The 27,152-nt window shown below is 28.6% G+C and overlaps 3 protein-coding genes across 5 annotated transcripts; 2 read left to right on the top strand and 1 right to left on the bottom strand.

Moving 5' to 3' along the window:
* The first annotated feature begins 76 nt into the window (after positions 1-76).
* On the top strand, positions 77-6,495 carry LOC113384470 (reticulocyte-binding protein 2-like). Of its 2 annotated transcripts, none has more exons than XM_026622186.1 (11): positions 77-261; positions 452-623; positions 844-1,105; positions 1,340-1,433; positions 1,649-1,746; positions 1,816-2,118; positions 2,189-2,283; positions 2,578-2,698; positions 2,775-2,894; positions 3,484-4,262; positions 4,374-6,495. In XM_026622186.1, the coding sequence occupies exons 2-11, from the start codon at positions 453-455 to the stop codon at positions 6,474-6,476; spliced, it is 4,146 nt and encodes a 1,381-aa protein (XP_026477971.1). In that variant the 5' UTR covers positions 77-261; position 452; the 3' UTR covers positions 6,477-6,495. The 2 variants fall into 2 exon arrangements, with proteins under 2 accessions (XP_026477971.1, XP_026477973.1); XM_026622188.1 differs by having other exon boundaries at positions 2,778-2,894.
* Positions 6,496-6,664: 169 nt separating this feature from the next.
* Positions 6,665-10,732, top strand: LOC113385818. The gene has a single exon (XM_026623648.1). It carries the CDS (start codon positions 6,665-6,667, stop codon positions 10,730-10,732), a length of 4,068 nt encoding a protein of 1,355 aa, XP_026479433.1.
* Positions 10,733-13,199: 2,467 nt separating this feature from the next.
* LOC113384638 (protein suppressor of forked) lies at positions 13,200-25,448 on the bottom strand. Of its 2 annotated transcripts, none has more exons than XM_026622382.1 (16): positions 25,287-25,448; positions 25,000-25,191; positions 24,668-24,700; positions 19,012-19,109; positions 18,784-18,937; positions 18,347-18,580; positions 16,719-16,910; positions 16,419-16,610; positions 15,340-15,428; positions 15,099-15,256; positions 14,772-14,938; positions 14,174-14,281; positions 13,956-14,115; positions 13,707-13,838; positions 13,389-13,489; positions 13,200-13,304 (listed from the first exon to the last, which is right to left on the bottom strand). In XM_026622382.1, the coding sequence occupies exons 1-16, from the start codon at positions 25,317-25,319 to the stop codon at positions 13,200-13,202; spliced, it is 2,148 nt and encodes a 715-aa protein (XP_026478167.1). In that variant the 5' UTR covers positions 25,320-25,448. The 2 variants fall into 2 exon arrangements, with proteins under 2 accessions (XP_026478167.1, XP_026478165.1); XM_026622380.1 differs by having other exon boundaries at positions 13,704-13,838.
* Between the last annotated feature and the right edge of the window lie 1,704 nt (positions 25,449-27,152).

The following is a 27,152-nucleotide window of genomic DNA, read 5'->3' on the forward strand; positions in this document are numbered from 1 at the left end:
TGGACAACGATATAAATCTTATCTATGGTTTTGAAAATAATCCGTTTGTACCGTATTTTTTGGGCGGTTAGTTAAGTGACGCTTGAGATGCCTAGATTCTAGACAACATAATAAGGCGTAAACAATATAATAATATTGAGATGTAACTTGTAGTAATTGTTATTGAAAAATAAGTTTAAAATGTTTTAATTTAATTTGTGTATAAAATATAAGTGTTCTTTTACAGAAGTTGTGGCAGCGAAGTTTTTTCGCTTAGCTTAAGTAAGTGTAAAATTGAGACTTCTAACCAAGCGTTAGAAGTTTTTGAGTGATAAAATTTTTTGGCTTTTATATTACTTTCAATTGTTCTTTTTGATAAAGGAAAAATTTGTGTTTGAATAGACCTATAGCATCTCTATAAACTGAGAAAGTATTTATTATATTACATCTGTAAATATATTGTGTTTTATAGTATGGCTTTAAGTGGAGCAAACCTTGTACACCTGAAGAAAGGAGTTCCGGATAAAAAACTAGAAATAATCAGTGATGATGTCACTATAGGGTCTGATTTGAGATGCACAGTGCGAATACACAAAGCTGATGTTGAGCGTAAGCACTGTACAATTAAAAGGAATGGATCAAAGGTAGATTGAAGTTTAATTCATGTTTATACTATTGTTTTGACCACATTGACCACTCCCCGTAGTTTAATTCAGCTCATGACTTTGTACTTTTTACATTATACTTAATCGATGAACACAATTTCATTTCTATAGAGAATTTAGCTACAGATAAAGGGCCTCAAAATTACAAATTCCACATCTATCTTTGTATATAATATTATAATACATTTTTATATTTTAGGTCATTTTGAATAATTGTTCACAGTCAACAAATATATTGGTCAATGATAAATTAGTTTTATCAGATATTGAATTAAAAGATAATGATGTGCTATCAGTAAGCAATAGAAAGTTCTTGTGGAGTTTCAATGCTTCAAATTTTAAAAATAAATACAGACGTATAACAACATTTTCAAATCGTGGACGGAATAAGACAAACCAAAAAATAGATGGAAGGGAAAGGAAAAGTTTACCACTCAGTGCTTACTTACCTATATCAGCAGGTATACTATTAGTATATTTTATATTATTCATATCAATTATTATAAATCAGTTGTTTCCAACTTTTTCGTGCACCATACATCAACATTTTTTTCTGACAATCATCTAATTTCATAAATGCACTGATGTTATAATTTATCTCACAGTCTCATGCCCCCTTCTAAGCAAGTGCATCTCTCTGATTGATAATCGATGTATTTTATGAAAAATTTTAATATGTACTTGAATATTTTTAGAGAGTCCTGAAAAGCAAATTGCTATAGTGAAGCCTTTACAGAGTGCTCCGGTTGAAGATGTATTTTTAATGGAAGCTGCAGGCAGTTACAATAGGTAAGCTTTAAAATGTGAATATATTAAAAAATGGCGAACTTGAGTATCATGTTGTGTATCACACACACATATATATATATATATATATACATATATGTATATATATATATATATATATATATGTATGTATGTATGTGTGTGTGTGTGTGTGTGTGTGTGTGTGTATATATAAATATGTACATCTATAAATATATATCTTGAACTTTTGGTTTCAGTTCAGTAATAGGTGGTCAAAATGTTGTTTCTAAAAATTTGGTGCAAAAAAATTCCAATACATTAAATTTAATCAAAAAGACTCCTAGAAAATCAACAGGTATAATTATTATTTGTGAAGTACTACTTTATAAGTATGAATTAATAGTATATTATTGTTTCTGAACAGGTGCCAGATCTAGTAGATCAAAGATTTTGGAAAAATTATCTCACAGTGCTCCTAAAACTAGGGATGGAAACAAAATGAGAATGAGTCAAAGACACTCTTTAGCTGCTGTAGTCCAAACCATCAAAGATAGCATTAAAATTGTTAACACTAACATAAAGCGGAATAAACCAATGAAGAAAGCTACTAGAAAATCTATTTCGCAAAACAAGATTGTTGCTAAAACAGCAGTAAAACGCAAATTTAGTGAAGAAGAAGTTATTAATTTAAATAATAAGAAGAGAAAACTTAATAGCCCAGTAATAGGTTTGTGGTCAATGTATAAAATAGGTTACAATAATGTTTCATTATTTCATTCCAATATGACATGTTATAGATGCCAAGAAGAAAGCAGCACTTATGGTTTTGAAAACTGGGGAGCAAAACCACATCAAACCAGCTAAGTCATATCCACAACATCAGTATGCTCTAGTAAGTTCAATATTTCAAGCTGGACTATTTACTGTTATACTTTATACATATTTGCATTTATTATTATATTCAAGCTTCACTTACCTATTGTCGTTCGAGTTGCGAGAACTTTCTAATAAATAGAAATCATTTTATAAAAACATTAAATTATATGTTAATACTATCCAGATATATATACTCTCCAGATAATTAAATAAATATGTTAATTGAAACATTAAATTTGCCAGCTAGAGTATAGCCTCTATGTACATAATTAATACATATTTTTAATGAGTTTTTTAAATCCATTTTTAGAAAGTCCCAAACAGTTTTAGTTTCGGACCAGTTGCTAGCAACTTCGGTACTGGCAGTGAAAAAACAGACAAGAAAAATAATTCAATTAATGAAATAAAAGAGAATGCAATTGGAACTGAAGGTAAGATAATTTAACAATTAAGTATCATACATTATTTTTATGGTATTTTCTTTCTAATACATTTTTATTTCAAAAGAAGGCACACACAATTGTGAAGTTAAATCAAGCCTCTTAGAAAACAACAAGAAAACATTGAGAAGGTCTTCAATGAGATGTAACACTTCCAAGACAGAAAATGACAACATTGAAAGCAGAGGTATGAATGTTTATTTATATTGAAGGATAACCCCTATATCATGGTACTTCTATAACCCAGATTCATTCTGTATGATTCACAGATTTATGTTATATAATAATAGGTTTTGAGAATATCTCTCTTATAACTTTACAATACTACTTAGCACGGTTTGACTCTAACAGGGTTCAAGAATTGGAGAAAACCCTAATAAAATGAGTAATATAATAGAAGCTATTATAAACTTGATCATTACCAATTTAAAGTTATACATGTTGTGTGGAAGTTACATGAGCTTTGCCTTTTCTGCAGAAATAAGATTTTGTCACAGATTTATATACAAAATTTATGTTTGAAAGTCAGTTTATACATGTTATTGAAATTTGATTAACGGAATATTTCATTTTCATTTTCATGTGAATAAGAATATATGCTTGTATTCGTGGTTCTAACATATTTTAATATTTTGAAAATAACTGAAGTGCAGTGGAATGCAAACAAATATGCAATTTTCATCGTTTAAATAAATAAATAAAATGTACATAGCAAATAAAAGACTTTTAATCAAATGCATTAATAATACATTGATACATTTCTCTAACTCTTTCAGAACAAAATATAGTGGCTTCAAAGAACAAAGATTGCATGAGAAAATCTTCAATACAGAGTGGTTTGATTGAACCAGCATTTAAACAATCTTTGAAATATTTTGATAAAAGAAAATCATATTGTACTGATGTTGCAACAAAAATCAAGAGAACTAATAAAATGCTAAATAGGTCTTTGGATTCTCAGGATTCTCAAAGTTCAGCTATAGATATTAAAAGTGCCATTAATAATTTTAGTGAAATAGATGAAAAAAGCATGCATTCTACTAAAAAAGATGGATCTTTTGCTATTGATAACACAGAAGATTCAATTTTGAAACCATCTCTAATTGAACAAAGTACATTGCTGGATTCAGAAGGGGAAATTAATGATCATCTTCCAGACACAAGTTCTAAGATAATCAAATTGAAAAGTGCACCCATTGCTGTTGAACCAACCATTCAAAATAATTCATTGTCAAGAAAATCTATAAGAAGGTCAATTAGAGCATCACCTGCAAAGGATTTAATAAAAGACAGAAACAATGCTACAAATGCAAAAAAAAATGTACAAAAAGAAATATCACAATCACCAACATATTCTTTGGAAAATAGCAAAACTGAAAGTTCTTTTGTCAGCGATGAGGATAATGTGAACACTGGAAGTAAATCCATTTTTTACTTGGATAATTCAGTGACTGAAAATTCTACTGTAGACCCACAATTTAATGAATCTTTAGAGAATATAAATTCCAATTTCTGTAAAAAGAGATTTGTTAATTCACAAAATAAAAATGGGAAGGTAAGTAGTAAAAGTTATTTGGTTGAAAAAAAATGAGTTTTTTTTTTCTAAAAATTAATAGTCAACTTTAATTACTTCAAATCTAAATTAGTTTTTCCATTTTATTTTCAGACGCCTAGAAAATCAGGTTTGTTCAATCGAAGTTTGAAAAAAATTGCTGAAGAAGTGAGTACACAATCAGATGTCTTAGAAGAGGCGGTAGGAAAAAATAAGATAAGATTATCAATGAAAAGAACTTCTCTGAGAAATTCTATTAAAAAAGTGAACACCAATGAATCTGAAATACTTGTTGATTTAAATATGAGTGGGCCACAATCGGAAAGCTTAATCTTAGAGGATTCATCTTTAAATGACACTGTTTTTTTGAATTCTAGCCAGGAAATATATAACAGCACTAGTCAATTAAACATTTCAATTCAATCTACTGAAGAAACAAATGCCAATGTTAGTAAAGCACAAAACGCAAGTATACAAATTAGTGCTGCCGAAAATGATTTGATTTTTGAAGGATCTGAAAATTCAAAAATACCTTCAAAAGTTGCAGAAATGTCACTCCGGATTTCATCTTTACAAGAAAATAATGTGGAAGTCCATAATGATTTAAATAAATCTGAAATTGTAATGAAAACAAAAACTAAAAGAGCATCTTCAGTGAACACAAAATCTCTAAACAATTCATCAATAACTAATCTTCTTCCAGAAGATAATGTTAATATTAGCCACACGGATAATGAATTTAATATCAACGAAAGTAAATCAAATAGCAAAAGATCATCTGTATTGAATAGAAAGTCTTTGAGAAATTCTGTGACAATCAAAACAACCGAAGAAATAAATGCTAGTGATGATTTAACTGTAGAATTTGATCATCATAATCAATCAGACTATTTATATCCTAAGACCAAGGAAGAGACATTATGCAAAAGTATGAAGGTACAAGACAATGTAAAATCTCCTGTGAAAAGATTTTCTTTAAAAAGTGTGCATGGTGTTCAAGAATTAGGCATTAACAATGACCATATAAACCAAATTAATGAAAATTTAAACATAGCAAGTTCAGTAAAGCAGAAAAGATTGAGCAATTATATTATAGACTCTGTTCAAGAGCCAAGTGATATTGAATTAAGCCAATCAGATATCGAATTAAGTACTCATGAAATTCATTTAGATGATGCACCCATTTTTGATTCGGAACATCGTGATGAAAATAATCTGAAAGATTCAGGCTTGCATAACAATTCCAGATTAGAAAAGTATTCCAACAATTCTTTTAAAACTCAGAAGAGAAATTCTGCAAGAATTTTTAATACAAGGAAATCATTAAGTGCCTTGACATCAGGAAAATCACTTTGCAATAGTGATGTACTAATAAATACATCTCTACCTTGCCCAAGCCTAAAAACATCAGATCAATTGCATGATGGTTTATTGAATAAAATACAAAAATCTCATCTGAGTATGTCTAATAATACCTTTTCTTCGAGTGATTCCTTGAGTCATATGACAAATATGAATGAAAAATTAATAGAAGATAATACAAACTCAATTAAGAGAAATTCTTTAAGAGTTTCTAATGTTAATTCTTATGTAAACCAATTAGATGGCAAATTGAATACTAGTGAACATCTATTAAAGGACCTTAATCAAACATTAATGGAATCATCTCCATTACAAACAAAATCAGTGAACAATTCTATAAATCTTGACCAAAATGCAACAAATGTTCAAGGTGATGAAATAGTAGTTGTAAATGAATCGATACTGTCTGATAAATCAATGCTTGATACTGCGGAACAAATAATTGATTATACAGATGAAACACTTTCCAAATATAATGTTTCTTATCCAGAAGATGATGCAGAGACTACATCAAGGAAGTCATTAAGGAGTGGAAGTCGTGCTGCGAGTGCTGTTAAACATATATTATTAAATCCTATTAACCAAAATGTATCTATGAATCACAAAACCAGAAGAAAATCTTTACAGTTTTTGCCCTCGAAAAACCCACAATATCAAAAACAAAAATTAAATGCATCTCTTCCTTTCAAATTAAATTCAAGAAAATCGAAATTGTTGAATCAAAGTCTGAATAATGGACTCAAAATGAATACTAATGAAAGAAAATCTGAGAGCATGACTACTTTAAGCGATATTGAAAATCAACTGGAAAACACAAACACAACTTTACCTGATATTCTAAGCGAAACTTTTTAACTTCAGAATTATGTCAGCATACAAGTCTCAATAATAGTAATCCAGCAAATTATGAAAGTTTGCAAGCTGAAGAGATTGAACCATCTTTAAGATTGGACCAAGAAACTAAAATAAATATTTCAAGTAACAGAATAATTTCTGATAGGTCTCACATAGAAAACATTGTGAATAATGCTGAATTTTGTGAAATGAGTGCAAATACAAGTTTCCAATTATTGAAAATTAACAATTCAAAAAATCGTTTTTCAAAGCGTAAGTCATTGGAGGCTGGACTTGTAGAAGATTCTATAAAGTTATTGAGAGAATCAAGAACATCAGATGTTTTGAATGATATGCAGAATGTATTAATAAACAAATCTGGTATACAGATGAAAGATGCATTAGAAAGTTCAAACAAATCAAATGTAAATTCTAGAAGGTCCTCTAGAATCTCAAATGCTTCTGTTGACAAAAAATCTATGCTTCTGGAGAGTACAAATAATTTAACACAAGATCAACCAAGTTGCCTGTCTTATAGTACTCATTCAGTTGTTGATGAAAACTTTGTGCCAGAAAATGCAAGCAAGACAAAATCTTTTAACATGTCTGTTAATTTGATATCCGTTGAGAAAAAACCAATTTCAAATAATTTAAGGAAAAGTGAAATTCCAATAAGAAGGGTTGGAAGAAATAACAAACTATCACACAACCTTACATTGCCTGCAAGAGGTAATATACAAATTGGTACAAATATGTGCTCTACTCCTATTGTTAATAAAATTTGTATTTTACCTAAGTCTGTGGTTTCACAATCCAAGTCTATGCAAAATTCCATCATAAATGATATAGAAAATATATCATTTATAGAAAAAGAAGTTACACCAGAAGCAAATAACTCTAATTCATTACTCTCAGGGGTTAATTATGAATCCACACCTGTTTCAACCATGAAATTAAAACGAAATAATGTTGAAGAATCAAATATCAATTGTTTAGAAACTGCAGACAGTCAAGCTAGTAAACCAAACGATGAAAATGATGATGAATCTATTACTCCTAAAACATCCATTAAAATTATTCCTGATGTTGCTAAAAAACTGCATTCTACTGCAAAGAAATCCATTTCTCGACGCACATTGAATACTGAGAAAACTGTGCATCCATTGTCAATAATAATAAACAGTAATGTATCACTGAATGATCTACAGAAATCTGAAGACAATATATTTAAAGATGACATAACGAATTTGGAAAAATCAGATATTTCAAAGAAGAGAAGCTGTTCTAAAGTGACATTCCAAGATGTGAGCAGTAGAAATGTGGATAATATTCACCATTTATCCAAATCCCCCAAGAATGACTTAACAAATGTATCTGGTATAAAACATTTGTTTAGACAACAAGGAAATGTTCAATCCCCTAAAAATGATCTGACCACTGTAGTTGGCTTAAGAAGAATGTCTGATGAACGAAAGCATGTATCTCCCAAAAATAATTTAACAAATATCTCAGGTGTAAAGTACTTGTTAAGTCCCTCAAATTCAAGTCAAATCACACTAAAAGAAATGTCTTTAGGAAATGTTTCCCAAATAGATGTTGCAGAATCAAGTTTTGGAAAACATTCTTCAACTCCATATGTTGAAGTCTGTAACAAATCTCAAAAATGTATCAAACCTAAAAATGCTACAATGACCTGGGGTAAGCGCAGATGCTCATTGGGAAAAATGAAACCAATGGTCAGAGGCCGCAGGCTATATTCTGAGACGGATATTTACATGCGAAATTCAAATGATTCTGCAATATCATATGATAATACACAAATAATAAATGAAGTTTCTCATCCAGCGATAACAGAACCATTGATTGATTCATCAAAACCATTTAAAAGAATTATAGACCCAGTTTTTGCAAAATTATCTGCAAAAAAACTAAGACGTAAAAATTTTGGCAAATCTTCTAAGGCTGGAAATGAAAAATTAAAGAAGTCTAAATTAACAACTATTGATTGTCAAAATGATCATATTATTGATAAGTGTGCTGTTTTACTAACTCCATTGAAAAATGTCGAGAATTATTTAGTTGCTTGTGATAGTTTAGTAAACGTTCAACACTTAGAGACTATGGAACAAGAAGAAGACATTTTAAGTATAAATAATGAAAATAGAAACGAAACCATAAATGGTGAAGATAAAAGTCATGCAACGTATACTTCAGACAAGAGTGTAAGAAGAGGACTACGAAATAAAGGTAATCAAAGAGGAAATGATAATAGTAATATGAAACATGAAAATAATATTGAAGAAACAGAACAACCAATAAAAAGATCAAGTGAGAAGAAACAATCTAATAAAGAAGAGACTGATAACAAAGCATTTGACACTTTTGAGGCACAAAGTAGTACAATTAACAATGAAATCGAACAAGAAGTATCAGCAGGTGTTACTAGGGTATTAAGGAGAAAGACAACAAAGACCAATAAAAAGGAGAATAAAACACCAGTAAAAAGAAATAGGAAAAGGAAGCAAAATGATGCTGTAATAAATTCAGATAGCAACCAACAGAATGAAGATGCAAAAATTGAAAAAGGAGAAAAACAAAATATTGCTACTGAAAGAGAGGAAAGAACTCATAACAATAAAGGAAAGAGCGAAATTAACAATTCTGGAGATATGCAATCAGAAAGTTTGAATATGGAAACAAACGAAAACTTTGTAAAAGATGTTAAAAAACTTGGAAAAGGAAAAAATACTATGCAAGTAAATGATAATGATAAGGTTTGTACACCTGATATTGGAAAAAACAGCATGAAGAATTTCAAAGATGAGGTACTAAATAAGGTGGAATCACTTGAAGTTGAAGTAATTCCAAAAAGAAATACAAGGAATGCTAAGAAAATGGTAGCAAATAATATCAAAGTTAAAAACCAAGTAAAAGAATCCACAGAAGATGATGCTACATCTTCAAGTGCAATGGATATTAAAAATGGAAAAGAAAATGATAATTCATTTACTCAAGAAGCAGATGAAATTCCCAAAAGAAGTACAAGAAGAACAAAGAAATCTACAAGGCAATGTGACACTTTAATAATCAAAGGCAAGGAACAAAAAGTAATTGATGCAAACTTAAAACAAGAATTAAATAAAGAAAAATCCAAAACCACTGATGTTAATAAAGATGCTACCAATGTAGAGCACAAAGATATAAATACAAGCGAAAGAAATGCACCTACACGAAAGACAAAACGTGGTATCACAAATTTAGAAAACACCCCAGTGGTAGTCCACTCTCAGGATGTAGATAATATGTCTCAAACTGAAACATTGGCAGAGAAAACAGCCACAAGATCAAGAAAAGGAAAAGCAGACTCAAATGATAACCTGCAAGAAGCCAAAACTACAGAAAATGGAGATACTTCAACAAAGAGATCCAGAAGAGGGAAAGTAAAAGAACAAAATTTTGATGAGGCCCAAACGAAGAAAACACTTACCAAACAAACAAGAAGTAAAACTATAATTAATGAAGAAACAGATGAAATGCCTCGAGAACAAGCAATTGTGACACCAGCCAAGAAACAGACGAAAATAAATACAATATACAAGGAAGAAGATGAGGGGCAAGAACTTCTAGAGAAAAATGAAATCATTAAAGAAACAAGTAAAAGAAATCTGAGAAAACGAAAGCATCAAAATATAACTGAAACCGATAAAACAGGAAAGGAAGATCATAAAATGAATGAAACAGATCAAAAGATGGCTGAAAATGTATCAAAAGAAGTTGTAGAAAATGAGAGTAATATCAAAGTATCAGACCAGGCGAATAAGAAAATCCCAGTTGTGAAAGGATCTAGAAGAGGAAAACAAAACAAAGCAATTGATGAAGAAAATGAAAAACATGAAATCGAAAAACAAACAAAAGAGAATTCTAAAAGTTCAACAAAGAAAGTGAAACAAGTACAAAGTGAAAATACAAAAGCAATCGACAATCAATCCGATCGCCAGGAACATAATCAAAATGAAGTTTTGCCTAGAAAAAGAACCAGGAGAGGCAACCAAAAGAAAGAGGAGGAGGAGGAAGATGAACATGAAATTAAGCCTATTCCTCAAAAACGGTCCGCTCGTTTGAAGTCTTCAAGCAATAAATCTGAAGAAAATCAACATGAAGCAGAATCAAAACCAAAAAGAAATCTTACAAAAGTTGCACAAAAAGATATAATAGATAATGATTCTGCCAATAAAGTTCCAACCAGAAATACAAGAAGAAAAGTTCAGAAAAAATAATATTGATAGATTTTATTATATAGATATATTTTTTAATATTATTTGTGCTAATTAATATAGAATGTATGATTTTAAAAATTCACTTAACACCTTTTTTAAAAATATGGTAGAAATAAGACAGTTATTAGTATAGTCTTAAGAGTTGTACTGAAAATTGTAGTACTTTTTATGTTTATACAACTATACATCTAATAAATTAATTTTTTTTAAATGTTCTTTCTTTCATTCACTTTACTTTTGTTTTATCAGATATATGTTGTATTTATGGAGCTTTGATGATTTCATAATTATCATACTTTCTAAATGTTATTGCTGTCTTTTCTTTAAACATTTTTCTTTTGCATTATAAAATCTTAACTAGTTGGTTTGGTATTTAGCCTTGATGCAAGTTACATGAACTTCCCGATATGTGTAAATAATCGACTTAATCAATAAAAAATAAATTAATTTATGAGTGATTAAAAGTATTCCGGTTGGATTTATTACGCTTTATTGAAAACGAACAAACACTTTTGTAAAAGCAAATTTTCAAAAATCAATATTTTTTTAATTGAACTAGTTTCCTTGGACTTTAATGATTTATTACACTTATTAAGACCAAGTACTCTAACGTTATACCAAGTAAATCGTCTAATTTTAATTTTAACAAACGTCAAAAAAACTACTAATTTTCTCAAACTTTGATGAATTTTTAAAATTAAACTACTTGTCGTAAAGCCGTAATAGTTCAGTAAGTTCTATAAGACCATGGTATATATCGCCAAAAAAAGTTCCATAAACATCTAGGTCTTAATAGACCTCACTTCCATAGACATAGGTCTTAATTTTTTTTTCAACAGTTAATTACAAGAAAACGGCTCGGTAGATTTTCACCTAAAACTAATCAGTATCATTTCCAACTAAGATTTTAATATCTTTCGAACAGTTTTTGATTTTTTAAAATCGGTTCGGTAGTATGAGCTTAAATGTGGACGAAAGGTTTAACACTTTTTTTCAAATTTCAAAGAAACGGCTTGGCCGATCGTCGCACAAAAGTGACGAGCGATAGTCCTCATTGAGACACATCAAATGGTTTTTAAATTTCTGAAATCGGTTCAGGCGTTTTTGAGCAATCGTCGATGAAAGGTCTAATTTTGACAAATGCCAAAAAAACGATACTAATTTTTGCAAACTTTAACGAATTTTTAAAGCTAAACGAGTTGTCGTAGGGCCGTAATATTTTAGTATGATCTAGAAGACTATGGTATCTACCGTCAAAAAAATAATAATAAAAATCGTCGAAAAAATTTTTTTAACACTTTATTACAAGAAAACGGCCCGGCCGATCTCTACCAACAACTCATCAGCACGATTCCCAATCAATATCTTTCGAACGGTTTTTGAATTTTCAAGATCGATTCAGAACTGCGGGCTAAAACGTGGACGAAAATTTTTTCATTTACAAAGAAACGGCTTGGCTGATCGTCGCTCAAAATTGATAAACGCTAGCCCTCATCGAGATACATCGAATGGTTTTTAAATTTTTAAAATCGGTCCAGCCATTTTTGAGAAAACGTCGATTTACGGAAAAAAATCTGTTCACACACACACACACATACTTTTTCCAAATTTGGTCTCATTCGATTCAGAATGGCTTGAAACGTCGAGAAAACATAAAATTAGCGAGTCGGATTTTTTGATGAAAACATAAACTTCTCCTTCGGGAAGTTAAAAATCAATATAATAAAAATACTGTAAAACATCTTTGTATATCACCCATATTGTAATGTAAATTAAAAACTACTAATTGAAAATTAAAATTTGTGGGTTCATGTGCAAGCTTAATTATGTATATATTGAGAACCAGATGAAACGAATTTGAATGATTTGAATAATATCAACATTTCATTTGTATTACTGATATGAAGAGTTTATACTAAGAAATAATTGAGTATATGATCTAATAGTTTGTTTGGGTGTGAAACTTGCTTGATTTTTGGGAACAGGTCTGGGAGATACGTCGGAAAAAATGCACAATGACAATGACATATGCATAATCTTAATTATAGGGATCATCTCTGCAAAAATATATGCTAAAGACGTAATTAATCTTTAGCAACACTTGCAAAGTTGAAATAACCAGTAAGTCAAGAATAGCAAATATAAAATGACATGATATGCTATTACATAAGTCCATTTTAATAGGTTGAAAAATATTCAGCAGACTTTTATAATATATAGAAAATATACAACTTTTTAACCATTTACAAAAGTAATGTACGAGAACAAAAAAATATTAGGATAGGAATAGGAGAATAGAAATAATACCGGAATATACTTTTCACAAGAGTACTATGAAAACTGTTGGAAAAAACTTATGAAGTAAAGACTGATTGAAAGAAAAGAAATGCGTTTATATGTAAAATGATTTTAATTACTTACTTAGTTTTAATACTAATATATTCCAATAAATTTAATGTGATTTATTTCACTTCACTCTTTTCTGTTGCCTTTGCCGATATATGTCGTGCGTTGGTGGTGCTCCATTGATGTCGTCGTCATCACTGTCTTCTCCGCCTACTTTTCTTCTTTTCTGTAAAATCAAAAAGATTTAACTTAGCAATTCTCTATGAAATTGCTATTATCATTTATAATTATACACAATTTCTGTAAATACCCTTATCATTCCATTTGTATCATCCACTATCCAATGAACTGATTTTGCCATGTCAAATTGCCTTGCCTCAGAGCTATTCAAATCATGAGTTGGCCTCTGAACTGAAATTTTTAGACAAGTATGTTTAGCAAGTATGAACAACGAATCGAGAATAATGCTATATCATTGTTTACCAGTATAGTTTATCATTGTTTGTACAAGTTTTCTTTTCAAATATAAACATTCCCAAGTAGTTTTTATTTTGTCAATTTAAATTCAAATTTCATTTCATCAAGCGTTTTTACAGTGATTAAAATTTACTAATGCTATACATACCACTGTTTGCTAAAGCCAGCCGATCCAAATGTTCCAATAATAAATCTATACTAACAAATGGACCATGGAAGCAAGATGGTGGAGGCAGTTCAGCAGTAAGTTGAGCTAATCCTGGCGGCATAGGAAATACTCCACCTGGAAACAATAATATTTCATTACTGTTACTAACTATAATTCGCACCGCAAATACAAATGGAATGGTTAAACAAATAAAATAAAATTTATATAATCTTTGATATCACATAGACTCACCTGGAATAGGATGATCTCCGGGCACTGTATTGAACTTTGGTTTATATGGTATCATCTGTGAAAAATCTGGTCTTGGAATAGCTGATTTGTCATCACTGTCAAAATTTAATACACCAGATACCGACTTCTGTCCAACTAAACTGCTGGTAGCTGATAGTATCTATGTAATCAAAAATGTATATAAATTCTCGAATATTAACAGCATTCCGTATTTTTACCTCTGTATATCCTATAGATTTCAATTCTGATGCAGAACACGGGTAAAGATTGAGAAATTTGTATCTATCAACAAGTTGGGCGGTGTCTTTGCCTTCAAATTCTTTCAGCTAAAAGAAAATTTATATATCGTAAGTAAAAACTTCGATTCCAAAAATTTCTTGACTCAAGTAGATAAAATTTTATTATTTTCATTTATGCTAATTCATTAATATATAAAAAGAAATATATATATATATATATATATATATATATATATATTGGTAAGTGTTTCATTGCTATATTTTTACTATTTTTTTTTCACTTCTATATTTCTTATTGTTTATATTTAAATTAATATATCCTGAATAAAAGTGTCCATACAGATTGAACTTTTAAATAAGTGAATTTATTCTGCTTGCTGATTACATAAGATCGAGCTTCAATAAGATTGATGAAAACTTTTCAACCACAAACATATCTATTACGATATTATCAGATCACACTGTAAATTTTGTCTTGTATTGAAAATCAAAAACTTTTTTTAATTATTTAATGTGTCAATGATAATTTCATAGACTATTCAAAATTAAATTAAATTAAATTATAATATTAAAATACCTTCTCTAATACCGCGCTTCTTCTTTTCTCAGTTTTTACTATACTTGCTAGATCACCAATATTTGATTCAAACTCCAAAAATCTGTTCCAAATTTCTACAGAATGTTGAGCTGACAAATGGCCAGATGATAAAACTCTTTCGAATAGAACTCTTGTATTATTATCCTCTATAAATTCATAATTAGTCAATTATTCAAAACGCTATGTAATCGCATTAGTTTGCTTATAAAGTTAAATATTTAATATGAACCTTTAATTCATAAAATGCAAAGCAAAATGTTTTATTCTGATTACAATTTTTTATCAATATTTGCAAGTATGTCTTACCATTTAAATGTGATAAATAGTCTATATAACACATTACGTATTCTGGGCTATCACTAAATTTTTTTAAACCTAATTCGAATATTCTAAATGCAATATTTTTATCCTTGCTACAATAGTATTCCATCAACGCGGCTGCTACAAATACATGATATTTAGATCTGGAAAAAGATAAAAAATAAAATTTTAGTTAATTTAGTTAATCATTTTCAAAGAAATATAGTATTCATCAAATAATAATTACCTCTGATCTTCTCTGGCTTTTTTAAATACTTGTCTGGCCGACTTTATACCTTCAGCCCTTCGAGCAAATTTCATATATTGCACATAAGCCTGAAGCATATCATATGCAATATAAATACGAATAAAGTTAATATACATGTTCAAACTATATAGATATTATTTTTTGAAGACATATTTATTGCAGAACACCTCATAGCGAATTATTTAGACAATTAGTATGGGAAATATGAAAATATGAACAAATACTAATCGCTCAATTGATGCAAACAAAAATATGCTAAATAACTTTGTTCATTTATATGATAACATTATTAATACCCTATAATAGATAGAGATAATCTCGATAGATTATCTGTTTCAACTGCATAAAAATCCTTAGGCTTGTTTTCTCTTCAGTGGTGTATGATATTATATCTTGAAATTAGGGCAAGTTGTAGAAAATCATCTAATAAATAATAAGTATGTGCATGTGTATATTCGTCGACGTTATCTCAAAAAACGGCTGCACCAATTTCAAAAATTTAAATCCATTTGATAAAACTCGACGAAGGCGATGTTGGGTTGATTAATTTTGCACCAAATTAGAATAGAATATAGAATTGCACTAAAAATCTTAAACCAATTTTTTTTATTTTTAAAATTCAAAAACCGCTTGAAAGATAATATGGATTGAGCTACAGATAGGAAGCGTGCTAATAAGTTTTTGGTAAAAATTGGCTGGACCGTTTCTTCGTAATCATTAAAAAAAGTTCTTAAAACTTAAATATCGTGTTCATGGCCTTTTAAGAACTTTTTTAATGATTACGTTCGAACGCCCTGTGATATACACTTACAAAAAATTGTTATAGATTATAAAGATTCATTAAATTTGAAAAAAAATGGCATTTACAAACTTTTATTTTTTCTTCGCAACATTTTTCATTGTATTACAATAATTTAATCTATTAATTAACTCTTTCCACTCGCAAATTTCGCGATTAATATTAATTTTGCGCCGGAGCGGCGTCATCAGAGTGGAAAGGGCTTCATTGCTGGCGCCCAAAAATATTTAACAAACTACTAAATATTAACTACACTCACCAAAGTCGGATCAATGTCTGGAATTTCCAAGTATTTTCCATAAATTTGATGAACTTTGTCATGCTTCAGTCTACCTTCTTCATAATCTGCATATGCAAAATATAACAATGCACTTCTAGATAACGCACCAGTAATTGCACGCTCTAAAATTGATGCTGCCTCATCGCTGAAGGCCCTTGCTGCATTAATATCCTATAGAATTTAACGTAGCATAAGCAAAATAAAAAATGTTCCACTTTTATCTAAAGCATTTAATCGATTAATATATTGAAACATCAATTAATAAAAATAATGACATACCCCCTTTTCCGTAAGTACTTTGCTACTATGTTCTAAGTATTGAGCGGCTTGATGCCAAACAGCTGGATGGTGGGCCAAACACAATAGGCATTGCTCAATTGCAAACATTACCCTTCTTGTTACCAATGCTGTGTCTTCAGATCTTAAAGGATTTGACTGTTCCCAAGCTATAAACTTTTTCCAAAGTTCAACCTATAAACAGAAATAATATACTTAGACTAAATTTTAAAATAGCTAATAATTGATTAATAAATGAGAGGCAAAATTGTTCTCTTTTTCGTGTGAGCCATGGGATTTTTTTTTCATTATAATTATATCGATAGTCGATCAGAATAAAAATTATTCTCTTAAAGGTGGAGCCTGCTTTAGAGGCTTCAAAAAATCGCTTTTTTTAAAGAATTTTTAGGGAAGGAAATAAACATTTAATTGACACGAAACTTTCAGGTTTTATTGTTATACATTTCAACATTTTTCTCAATTTTTTTCATTAAAATATATTTCATAATATGCCGGGTACAAGCATTTTGCCGATGCGCCACGAACGTGTAGGTGTCATTTGGCGGAGGAGATGCTGGTCACAATTTCCATACGAAACAAAAATTTTAAAACAAATATATATATTCAATAGTATAGATTCTAGTTGAACCTAAAAAATCCAAAAAAATGAGAATTTCACTAAATTTTCGCAACTTGAAATGTTTTTGATACAAAATTTCACTTTAGATTAATGTGTTAATACAAAATCTTTAGATTAGTGGGTTAATTATAATTTCCTTATCTATGATTATAACTTTTTTTTTAGTTTTTTTTAGGTTCAACTAGAATAGAATTAAATCCTGAATAAAATGAATTTTCTCTCGTTTCGATAGGATATTTAGATTTTTTTCTATCTTCCTCTCCAATTAGAAAGAATCGAAAAAATGAAAAACCGAGAAATCGCGCGTCAAAGTTTTCGTTCCGCTCGTATACATGCTTGACGCTTGCTCATTATTTCTTCTGCAATTCCGAAAATAATTTGAATTTGTTTCTGAAATTTTAGAAATATATTCTTGGATAGTTTTGGAAGACATTTTTGCAAAAAAAAACTATTTTTTATAAGCCTCTGAAGCAGGATCCCCCCTTAAACTATATGCTGATGGCGTATGTGAGCCAAGCGATAAAAAATAAATTTTTATCAAATATAAATTTAAATTTCCTTATAGTGAGCCTTATTATATATATATATATATATATATATATATATATATATGTATATGTATGTATGTATTATAGATGTCTCATGTCTTCGTTTCCATGTTGAACTACTCTTATATATGTTGCAGCAATACTCACGAAAGGCGTTTGAGTTTTATAAATTCAAGTGGAAACTTGATATCACACTGCTCAATATCGAGCTGGCATAAGTTGGGATCGAACTTGAGACGCAGTGCAAAGTGTATATTGAACTAAATATCAATACTAATACATGATCACCTGACTTACAGTCCGTTGCGAAAAGTTACCGATTGCAAAGCCCTTACTACTTACGTCATTTATTGGTAATTAAAATTTAATATCGTAATTAAAATTTAACATTTAATAAAATAAATATTTAATATCTTAATAAAATGAACAAAAATATTTTTCACCTGTTTAACTTCTTCATTATTGAGCGTGGGCGGTACTGCTGGCAAATTCTTGTTAAGTCCTCTAATTACACACTCTAATTCTTTGGCAACTCTTCTAGCATTCATATAATCTCTAGATCTTTCCATGCCCATTTTCTCTGCTATTATTAAATTTATACCTCTCTCAAAAGATATATAGTCTTTCCATAAATGCTCTATACCAATAATTGGAGTTACCACAGCCTTTTGGTAAACCTATGACATTATATTTTAAAATAAATATTAAGTATTTGTTGGAAATTATAATAAAAAATTATATATCAAAATAGTGGGGAAGAATTCAGAAAAATCAAATATAAATAACGTTAACTTTCTATAGCACTTAATACTCAAATCTTGTTTATCTAATAATGAAAATGACATTTATTTTTGAGTACATCTATATATTGTTAACTTACCTTTCGAACCGCAGAAATTTTTTGATTTTCAGCATAAGATCCAACTGCCTCCACCGACTTTAGGAAGCATATGTAATCACACCATATAGAGTACGAGTGAATATCCATTCCTATTTTTTCTAGAGCAAAATCATATGCTTGTGCCATTTTCTCCCTAGTGGATAATTGTTAATTAGAATTAAAAATCTATATAAATATGTATCGTTCTCGCAAATATTTTAATCTTACTTGTAAGTACTTAGAGCAGCCTTTGTCTCTTTAACATAAGCCAAATATAATTTCCATAAATCTATATTAAGTATCTTCACCAAACATCTTTGAAAAAGCTGCAAAGATTAAAATTAAAATATACGACTGATATGATTTTTAATACAAAAATTAACCCAGTAATCAACATTACTTACAAAAACCAACAAAGTAATCTACAATATTTCGGAAAAATAATGATCACAAAAGCTGTTTCAACTTCTACCATTTTTATTAGTAACATTAACAGAAAATTAGTTACAAAATTATTAGTACAAAGTAACTGATTTACATAATGCTTCATTTTTACAGTAATATCTAAAATATTCAATATTTGAAAGTTTTGATTGTTTATCAAATTAAATAAGCAGTTAAATAAGCATAATAGAATGAATTGACTAGACTAGACTAAAATTTGATCATGTAAGCAAAAAATGGCCATCAAACAATTAGTGTAATTAAAAAAAAAAGTTTTTATACTTAGTCCGACTATATAAAGAATTTATTAGTTCTAAAATATAAGTAGACACGTGCACACAGAGATTTTAATAATATGCGTTACAAAAATTTTGTTACAAAATTTTCCAAGCTAATTATCAAATATTTATGTTTTAATTTATCAGGCGAATCGTTTGAATTCCGGTCAGAAATTTAAAACGTTTGCTCTTTAAAATGCAAAAAGTATAACTTCCATTTGTGAGTAATTTTCACTGAATAATTTAACTATCGGTCTAAGATTATTGATCTCTTTTTGATTATCAAATACCTCCTTTTCACACATTTCAAAATTCTGTAATATCGTTTACTGCTTTTCAAATCTAATATATTATTTATTATTGCTACCGAACAATTTCTTGGTTTTCAATTTCTCAAAATTTCCTAAATGATTAAAGCTCTTCAAAAGTTTTAAACAAAATATAATTTTTCCAAATATATTCAAAATTTGCCACTTGTTAATATTAAAATATTTTCAAAAACGTATAATTTTCCTATTTTTTATGATTTCGGAATAGTAATAAAAATAAACAAAAAATTAATTGAAAAAAAAAAAACAATAAAATTGAATAAATTCAGAATCGCAATTTATAAAACTAAACTTAAAAAACGTTTAGAAAAAGAGTCAATATTTGTGATGGCAGAGACCAGACCACAACTTTTCACGGATCTAAGAACAAATGTGTCTTTCGAAGAACGGTAATTTTTCTCCTCAAAAAATGTATAAAACGTGATATATAAAAAACATATTATCTTATAACATTCATAAATAGGTTTCCTGGAAAATGCAAACTTATTGCAATGCTGGAGTTTGGGGTTTAAATAACCATAACTTTATTTATTCAATAAATTGAATAAATCTTTTTAATATTTTTGCTCAACATATACAATGAATGTATTAGCCAATCTTTGTTAGGACAGCAGAATGATTAACAATAAATAAGAAAAGTTCATAATAAGGTATTAGTTTTAATTGTGAATGAGAAAACGTGATTAAATTAACGAAATTAGAATAGAAATTGTTGCAGTATATTCTCCGAACTCATTGGAATGCAAATTAACTATATATTTCATAAATTGAATCATATATTTCATAAATACGTCCTATGATGCATTCAAATTTTGTGTTATCTACGAATATCAAGGATTAATTAGTGTAAAAATATTTTTGATTAAGAAATTATTAACGTTTCAAGTGAACATTCTGAGTAACATGTTAATTAATGGTAATAAAATAAAGAAGGTTAAAATAAAACTATATAAAATAATTGAGATAATTGAAAATGTTATAAAAATTGATAAAAATTAATCAAATCGAAATAAAACTAAAGATTGTTTAGTATTATTTATCGATTTTTCTCAACCTTTCAAAAGATTTTCTCTTAATTTCTTAATCTACTATAAGACTTTTTCGAACTTTTACTTTTGACAAACAAAAAGCAATAACTTGTATAATCTTCCAAACCTTATTATAAACCTACAGCAAAACATTTACAATATATAAACAATATATGTTTTTGCAATTGCAAAATTGTAATATTGCTATTCTCATTTATTGTGATACATTTTTAAATTGATCTGTTATTAAAAGGTAGGATGGCATAAGTATCTAGATGTAGTTTAAAAAAATATTCAAATTCATATTCGTTCTTTATTTATTACTGTTCTCGGGCGCCCGAGTCAACCGATTTGAATTTTAATATTCTGAATGGTTCAAAATACTTTCGATTCCTATTGATAAGGAGATGTGCTGATTAGTTTTTGGCAAAGGCAGGTCCGCTCGTTACGGAGATATAGAGCAAAGAGTGCCAAAAATAGAAATCGAGATTTAGATAGATCGGAGCATCCGGTTTGAATGATCTAAAAAACATTCAGTTCGTAATGATGTGGAGAAGTGATGATTAGTTTTTGGCAAAGGCAGGTCCAGCCGTTTCGGAGATACAGAGCTAAATGTACAAAAAATAGCAGTTTTTGAGAGATTTAATCATCCGATTTGAATGATTCAAAAAACTTTCCGCTTGTGTTGACGAAACAATTGTTTTACGAAAAAAATTTTTTTTGCTATTTAAAAAAAATATTTTGTATATTGAAAATAATTTAGATTTTAATTTTAATTCTTGCTAAAGTTCTAAAACTCACTTATATACTTTAAATAAATAATTTTAACTTTGCAATTCAGTTTATATAATTCTTATAAATATTAGATAATATTACAGTATTTATTTATAATAATCTATTTGAGAACATTTAATATTTCTCGAACATTTCGTTAGGGTATGGGAAGTTCCAGCAATTTGCTTTAAGGCACGATGCCATATACTACTAGATTTACAATTTGAAAAAATTACACAAGAAAACCGGCTACACGCGACAGTATAGTAATCACATTCTCAGAATGTTTATATATGTATGTATAATTTTATTATTTATATATATGTAAACGTTCTCAGAAAGTTTATATATGTATGTATAATTTGATTATTTAACACTAATGCGTCGAAATAAAATTCTATATTTGAAATTGTATAGTTTCTAGAATACAATGTGACTCATCATTCAGATAAGAAGTATATAAGTGTAAATACGATATTATAATGACACAAATTAAAATGTTTACTGCTAACTACGAGATAACTCGTAGATTGCAATCTTTTCTGGGACGGTCACTACGAGTTATCTCGTACAAATAAAATTATGTTATATTTAATATAGACCCATTTTTTTATATTTTGTTGAGAATTATGCATTAAAAATGGAGTTTTTAATCAATGGTATAATCAAATTCTGCAATTAAATTAAAAATACTAACATTTTAAACTAAAAATTGTACATTTTATATTGAAAGCACGTGACTTAAGAATTAACTGATAATTCAGGTTCATAAAAATATACATATTTTTTATTTCAACACATTAGCTAATAATTGAACAAAATATATCAAATCAAATTCAGAATCAGTATCCCCCAGCTTTTCTTATGCCACTTAACCCATTTTGGCCAAAATTCGACGCGACGGTTGTTCACAGGGACGACAGCCTATTTTTAGATTGGACGAATCGGCTGTTATTTTTTCTGTATTTTATGTATGAGAAGATGAAATGCTGAATGCCGTGGAAATAATTCTATTATGCATGATTATGTAACGAAAACGAAACTGGAGTGAAACCAGAATGCAGTGTTTTCCAACATATTTGTACCGCGCTCCATCCTTTCCTTAATATGGCACGCCTTAATTGATAAATTCAGGTGAGTATAATTTCATAAATACTCATTTCATGTTATTAAATAAATTAAATTGGTATATATTCGTATTATTTTGTAAATTATACGAACACATCTATTATTAAATAGATGTACGCAATACGCCCTAAAAACAGACTTGCGATCCATGAGGGGGAGCGCCCCACAGGTTGGATAACACTGGGATAATGGGATAATAAAAAAATTGAATGAATTAGTAAGTACAATGCACAATAAGACTTTTTCACGAGCCGACGTCGACATTAATGAAAGTGTTATAAAAAAATATAGAAGAAGATAAAGAGTATATATCTGAAAATGTTTGATGAACATTTTTTTATTAAAGGAAAAAGGATAAAATCACCACGCGGTCCGCAGACTGCAGAAATTCGAAGTATAATTTACCTATGTTTAATATGACGATATAAATATACATATTGAAATCAACACACTAGTTTTAATAGGCTTGCGATCTTCGAAAAAAAAAACGAATGGCACTATTTAGAAGGAAAGTATAATTCGGGGAGAGAATCATAGCATTCTAGATCCTCCCTCCAAGACGTAATGCTCAACGGCGGTTCACGTGGGAACAAAAAGCAAGACATAAGCGTAGATTTTATTCGATATTACACCCAGGCGGTATAATGCCAAAATGCATTTTCTTCGCTATTCAAAAAAAACATACATACATACACACACACATTATGTATGTATATATATATATATATATATATATATATATATATATATATATATTATATATATACACAGCATTTCTATAAACAACAATTGTATGCATGTGTTTGTGTAGTATATATAGTTTTATGAATGGAAAAAATATAAATTCTGTAAATATGAATCCATTACAGTCACTTGTTTGTATTAACTTTATTATATCATATAAAGACTACAATCTGAACATTTTCAGATTGTAGTCTCATGCATGAATTCTTTAAAAGTATATTAATATCATTTGAATGACAAACTCAGAACGCAAAAAATTGTAATTTTTACATAATATTAGCTAATTGAAAAACAAATAGTGCATACATAGGAAGAAAATGAGAAATCGTGCGCTTTAGGAACGAAAAGAAAGATTGTATACATAGATTGCAAATTCATATATATGATTGAAGAAACATGAAGAAACAAAAGAAGAAATGAACACTATTTCAACAAATAGTATTATAGCATAGTAAATGAAATATTGTTTTTATATATACTGATTTTATATAACTGCATGAAACTCAAGTGCGCTAAACTTAAAGTAATCTCTGCATTTGGATATAAAATATTGTATGTTTTATAATCTATATTCAATAGTGTTGTTTCTAACAAATAATAAAGGATATAGCGCATCAAAATATTTGAGGTGTGACTAAGAATAATCTGCACATGTTAAAGCTGGAAGAAACAATCATGTAATATACATATACATACAAATATATATATATATATATATATATATATATATATATTTGTATTTATAGTGTACAACAAAAAATATAAAAATATATGTGAACGCATATGACTCGGTGACCCTAATGATATTAAAAAGACCACTCCCATAAATCATATTTTAAATTATATGAAGCAATATTTTAGATAAATCTTTTATTGTAGAAAGTAATTTGAAAGTAAATATTGCTACAATTTAAATTATGGTTGAAGGAGCTTGTTATATTCCAATATAAAACACCGAAACTACTTTAAATGTTTTTTTATTAACAACATTTTTATAATGAAACAAGAAATCATATGAGAAGATGAGAATAATAAACAAATTTTTAAATAAAGGTTTATTACCATAAATTCCACAACAAGTCAAGAGCATTATTATAGAAGGAATTTCAAAGAAAAATATTAATATATATATTTGATATTCATTAAAAATATTACTCACTTTTTCAACACGTTCAAAGTTTCTTCCTTTCATCTGAAAATTGAGATACCAAAACATTTTGAATTCATGTGGTAGAAATGGCATTAACTCAAATTATTCTTATTTAAATTTGCAAGTTTTAGGAAATTTTACTAGAAATTATATTTACTAAATGTTTCATATGCACTAGTGACATTAAGTTGGTGTAAAATGAACTTAATCTTATTTAGCTTAACTTCAATCTACGATAAAAAAGCAGTAATATAGCATTAAAATAAATTTGGCAGTTGAAAGCCACAAATCTTCTTTGAGCTAATGCAATATCAATGTAATATCTTTTTAATGTAGTTCACCTCTTGTTCTATATAAATTTTCCAATAGCGTGCAGTCGTTGGAAATACTTGAATAAGTTTTTCATATACAATTCGAACATCTTCAATTTGCCTTGCTTGAGCTTCACGTACCAGCATCGTCCATGATTCTATATCATAAGAGTCGACCAACACCGTACTTTGAGCTTGATTAAGACGCTCATTGCCCCAATCCTTTGAAAAGTAAATAATTCAAATAAGTATCAAAATGTGAAGAAAGCTTTTGTGAAAAATAAACTCAACTTTCATAAAATCATCTATTTACTTACAATATCCAACTTTTCCTCAGTTGCCTCTGCCATCACCTATTGTATTATACAATTGTTTAATCACTTGCTATAACTACAGTAAAAAAACTAATAATATTTCTTTTAGTACACAAAAAGGTAATTAACTAGTTTGAAACAATGTAATGTACGTCAAAAAGGTTATCGGCATAGACAAAGCGTGGTTTCCTACAATTATCGACTACGGACGACAGAGGGCTACGAGCGGCATAGATAAATGTATCATAGACTCCCCCGGTAAAATACACTATAGATAATTGTCCTGATAATTGAATTTGAACATTTGAACAATCGAATTTGGTTCCTATTTTCCTGATTTGGATCAAATTGTAATTGATTCAAAACATATCTTATTAAACTTTTCACATATTGCAGTAAATTGCAAGCCATTCATTCAACATCTGTTTTGATTAAAAAGTCGAATCATACGAATCATACAATTTCTGTACAACTCCATATTTTACGATATTCCAATCATTATCAATAGAAATGATTTGAAAAAATAAAAATTACTCTTTCAAATATCTAAAAATTATAACAACAAACTAGAATTCGTACTATTAGACCATCGTCAAGCATACCGAATAAGTTTAATTAATTAAAAACTATATTTAAACTAATTTTATTTCTATGTAAAAAAAGATTACTATTATTGTGTTTATATAAAAATGGTAAAATAGTTAAGTGCATCTATGATTATAAACTGAGTATTTGCAAAATATTTCAAGTAATTTCTTGCACCACTACACAATTTGTTGTACCAGACTGATACAGTATGTATGAACATTTATGTTAATAAATATATGATAAATATATGTAATATTTTATGTATATAAAATTAATAAATATAATTATGAAAATTTTAAAAAATATTTATTTTATTCGAGAGCTAACTTCAGATTCGAAACACAAAATACTGAAAGGCTACATTTCTTGCGTTTATTGCGAAGAGCGCTGAGACCCGATTGTTTAATTTTAATTCAATAAATCCAGAACATGATTTATCTTTTATTTCTGTAACATGTAGTTTAGCTTTTGAATCATATCAGAATACAACAAGCAAGATTAAAAAAATACGAAATATGTGTTTCAATTTAAAATTTTCATTGAAACAGTGATTTAAAACGAGGTCAGTAAACCTTCAGTTGTTGTTCAATGCGTACGTAACTGCAAATTTACAACAATGAAATAGCATTATTCATAGATAAGGAAATTGAAAAAAATGGCATTATTCATGGTAGTGAACCATATAAAGGTACTAGTATTCACTTATCATATTAAGCAACCGATATGTTGCTGATAAAAAATACGCCAACCAATACTCTTCTTTTATCTATGAACCAATGTATCAAAATTTTAAATACCTAGACAATATGCAGAAGTATAGTATATTTCATTATGAATGAATTTGAAAATATATTTCAACCTTCTTCTTACATCCTTCTTAATAAATTGTTGATTGGTAATAATTTATGTTTTTAATCTTTGCTTTGTCGATTTTATTGGTCAATTTCTACTCTTTTCATAATAGGACTTCTTTTAACTTATATTTGTCCATATAAGCTTGATTCAAATCAGGGATTTTTTTAGTGGGCACATCACTAATATAAATTATCTCTGAACTAATACAATATCGAATTCTCAAAGATTGATGAGAAGTTTTAGAATGATTGTACAGAATCCCAGATTAGAGATTTCTATTAACTGTACAAGATGCTTATGTATTATTATACTTACTGTTACAAAAATTCCATGTATAGCCAGTGATACACAGTGGATAATAGCATGGCACTGTAACAACTAAGTATAAGTGCGAGGTTTAATGTTTTGTTTTATACTACACTGTTG

The sequence above is a fragment of the Ctenocephalides felis genome, unplaced genomic scaffold (genome assembly GCF_003426905.1).
Source record: "Ctenocephalides felis isolate EL2017-DRISC unplaced genomic scaffold, ASM342690v1 CF-g0.4_SCAFFOLD_03571, whole genome shotgun sequence".
Classification (NCBI taxonomy): Eukaryota; Metazoa; Arthropoda; class Insecta; order Siphonaptera; family Pulicidae; genus Ctenocephalides; species Ctenocephalides felis.

Coding starts and splice junctions, on each gene's coding strand:
- LOC113384470 (XM_026622186.1), top strand. CDS start 453: ATGGCTTTAAGTGGAGCAAACCTTGTACACCTGAAGAAAGGAGTTCCG. Junction 624..843: donor TTAAAAGGAATGGATCAAAG/GTAGATTGAAGT, acceptor TTTATATTTTAG/GTCATTTTGAATAATTGTTC. Junction 1,747..1,815: donor GACTCCTAGAAAATCAACAG/GTATAATTATTA, acceptor GTTTCTGAACAG/GTGCCAGATCTAGTAGATCA.
- LOC113385818 (XM_026623648.1), top strand. CDS start 6,665: ATGAGTGCAAATACAAGTTTCCAATTATTGAAAATTAACAATTCAAAA.
- LOC113384638 (XM_026622380.1), bottom strand. CDS start 25,319: ATGGCAGAGGCAACTGAGGAAAAGTTGGATATT. Junction 25,192..25,286: donor CTGAGGAAAAGTTGGATATT/GTAAGTAAATAG, acceptor TACTTTTCAAAG/GATTGGGGCAATGAGCGTCT. Junction 14,282..14,771: donor GAAGCGCGGTATTAGAGAAG/GTATTTTAATAT, acceptor ATTTTCTTTTAG/CTGAAAGAATTTGAAGGCAA.